General features: G+C 38.5%; 1 protein-coding gene across 5 annotated transcripts in view; it reads right to left on the bottom strand.

The window, feature by feature from the left end:
• The window catches only part of Dmtf1 (cyclin D binding myb like transcription factor 1), a 54,430-nt gene that overhangs the window by 5,995 nt on the left and 45,616 nt on the right, over positions 1–2,819 (bottom strand). For 4 of the 5 annotated variants that reach the window (XM_008822477.3, XM_008822480.3, XM_029558354.1 and 1 more), the window contains one exon: positions 1,843–2,052. The exons of the other annotated variant lie outside the window; for it this stretch is intronic. In XM_008822477.3, the coding sequence (XP_008820699.1) occupies positions 1,843–2,052 (210 nt within the window). The remainder of the gene's footprint in view (positions 1–1,842; positions 2,053–2,819) is intronic. 5 annotated transcript variants of the gene reach the window in all.

Genomic DNA, 2,819 nt, shown 5'->3' with positions numbered 1-2,819 from the left:
TATATATAATTCTAGCCCACTGCCAGTTTACTGAGACACAGCCACGTCCACCCAATTTGCTTTTTCTACAGTTGCTTTCATACCTTACAGAAAATAGTGATACATATGGCTCATAAAGCCCAAGATACTACCTGAACCTTTATACAAGAGGTTTGTTAACATATTAGGTGTGTGTTCTAATGTGTCTGAAATGTTAAGAAGCAAGACAAATATACCAAGGCTAATTTGGGAAGAGAAAGGAACTTGGAACATTATTTTCTGGGCATTTAAGTAAGCATTATAGATATCTGGATGGTAGTCTCCTAACATATATACCTAGCAAGTAAGAATTCAAATTAATTATCAGAGAGTCTATCCCTGTCTACATACAGTTGTTCTGAGGGTCAAAAGCAATTTTGAAAAACAAATAAATGTAAGATACTACTTTCTCAGAAGAACATATTTGGGGGTCTAAAGAGCAAAATCAAGAGATTTAGGTCAGAATGCAAACAGTAATCAGTGGGATACAGAGCTCTTATATCCACACTTCTTTCTAGAATAAAATGAAAAACTACTCAAAAGTGATGGTATGAATGAATATCAAGGTTACCACTTATAAAACGTTTTCTGTTTCCTAGTGGATATTGTCAAGACACAGAGGCTAACATTCTCTATGCACAATCAATTGATAGCCAAAATAGTACATGTATTTTTTTGGACTAGAAACTTCAGTTACTTTTCAATTCTCAGACTATAAAACAGAAACATGGAGGACCAAACACAGAGTAAGAGGTATGATTAGTTTAAATGTCTCCAAGGCAGCTTTGTTCTGTGGTGCTGGTGATCAAACTCAGGGCTTCACCCATGCAAGGCAAGTGCAGCCCCCCCCCCCATGGTAACTTTGACAGTCATTTGCATATACAGATACAAGGTGCTAATAGCATCAATAGGCAGCCCAAGGTTTCTCAACTAGGGCATTGGAGGGTACATTTGGGAATGTGAGGTGTGTTTTATGTTTGTCCTCATGGCGAGAAAATACTACTGGCATCTTGTAGATGAGGTCATGTTGTAGTAAGAAGGTGTTCTGTAAAGATTTACTCAAAATGCCCAGGTAAGAATTCCAAAGTGTATGAATACTTGTGGGCAATAACCTTTTCAAAGGCAAACAGCAGCATTATGTAGGACCACCACCACCACCAAAAAAAAAAAGAAAAAAAAAAGTGAGGACAATTCTGAGAGTATAACCTATTTCTGTCACTATGATCCAAAAATGACAGAAAAAGGAAAACTTGCTTTGGAGTTAAAGACAATTATTTCCCCTCTCTGTAATTATTGCTGGGTTCCTGCAAGCTCATTAATTACAAAATTGTCAGAGACTAAGGATAAATAAGGGATGAAAAACCATTTCCCTGTAGGAAACTGGCTTACTTTTTCTTTTCAGCTGACAAAACCCCATTTTTTTCTTTATGCTATCTCAGATTCACCCCTATTTTGTATTCTGGTGAAATTAGATAATCATTGTATCACAATGAACACTATTTCTCTGCTTGATAACTTTTTATGCAGTTGTCATTGATTTAAATGTTTATCTGAAGGATTAATTTCCATAAAATCCTCATTCTTAACTACAAAATCTAGGAAGGCGATTTAGAAGGACTTGTGACTGCTAGGCAGTTGGAAGTCCTTCCTGTTGCACATTCTTATGCAAGTATTAACTGAATTAAAACATAAAATGCCTTAGCTCTCCCAATTCGTCAACTTAGGTAAATTTCTATCAACATTCTAGAAGACTAAAGGGCATCAGAGCCATGAACTAACTCATACAGGCCCAATGGCAAGGAGTCTTGAGGTGCCAACACTTACAGACGTGGGTGATCTGGACTGGAATCTGCAACGCTGCCATGGGGCTTGGAGAGATGGCTGTATTATCTTCCAAGCGGGCGACTCTGATCTGAACATGCTGTACACTGGAATTGGAATTACTGTTTGGAACTCCAGATCCTGATTTATTCTCCAAAAGCACTGGGTTGTTTTTTTGGTTCTCATGTAACTGTTTAAGACCTTTTATTAAGACTGAAGGGAGATGGGTAGACAAAAAGAACATTGACTCTCCGACAGACCACCATCTAAGCAACAAGGGTAGGGTGGGAAGGGGGTAAGGAGGGAAAGTACTTGGAGTAAATAATTGCATACTGAATGTGAGAACTTATCAGAGTAATAAAAATATTAGAACTATAACCTGTTCTAAAAAGTTTGGAAACATCCATCATAAGAGATTAAAAAATAAGATAAAAAATTTTTTTTTTGGAGATGGGGGTGGTCGTGCTATGTTGCCTGGGTTGGTCTCCAATTGGTGGACCTAGTGTTCCTATAGCTTCAGCCCCCCAAGTGGTCTAGACTTAATGTGCTACCACACTGGCCCAGATTTTGGAAAATTACTGGGTAATATTTTTGCCATTCAAGAATTAAAATAAAACAGAAAAGGATGGACATTGTTAAGAACATGGAAATAGGAGATCTATGTCCTTGGAATTCTTGGCAGAATTCTGTCTGGGAAGACTACTGGCAATGCCAACGTAGACTTTTTATTTTGAAATGAAGAGTGTACAGTTCTTCCACCAGTGACTAAAGGGCTGCACTTGACTGCCAGATAGTAGTATGCATTCAAGAACTTCCACAGGGTGGCCTTCTCTTGGTCCCTCTTTTTTTTTTTTTTTTTTTTTGGTTTTTTTGAGATGGGGTCTCCCTGTAGCGCCAGCTGTCCTGAAACTCACTATGTAGACCAGGCCGGCCTTGAACTCACAGAGATCCACCAGCCTCTGCCTCCCAAGTGCTGGGAT

This window comes from Nannospalax galili, unplaced genomic scaffold, assembly GCF_000622305.1.
Source record: "Nannospalax galili isolate Female #2095 unplaced genomic scaffold, S.galili_v1.0 scaffold85, whole genome shotgun sequence".
NCBI classification, from domain to species: Eukaryota; Metazoa; Chordata; class Mammalia; order Rodentia; family Spalacidae; genus Nannospalax; species Nannospalax galili.
The sequence above is the reverse complement of the archived record's forward strand: the minus strand, read 5'-3'. Positions and strand labels throughout refer to the sequence as shown.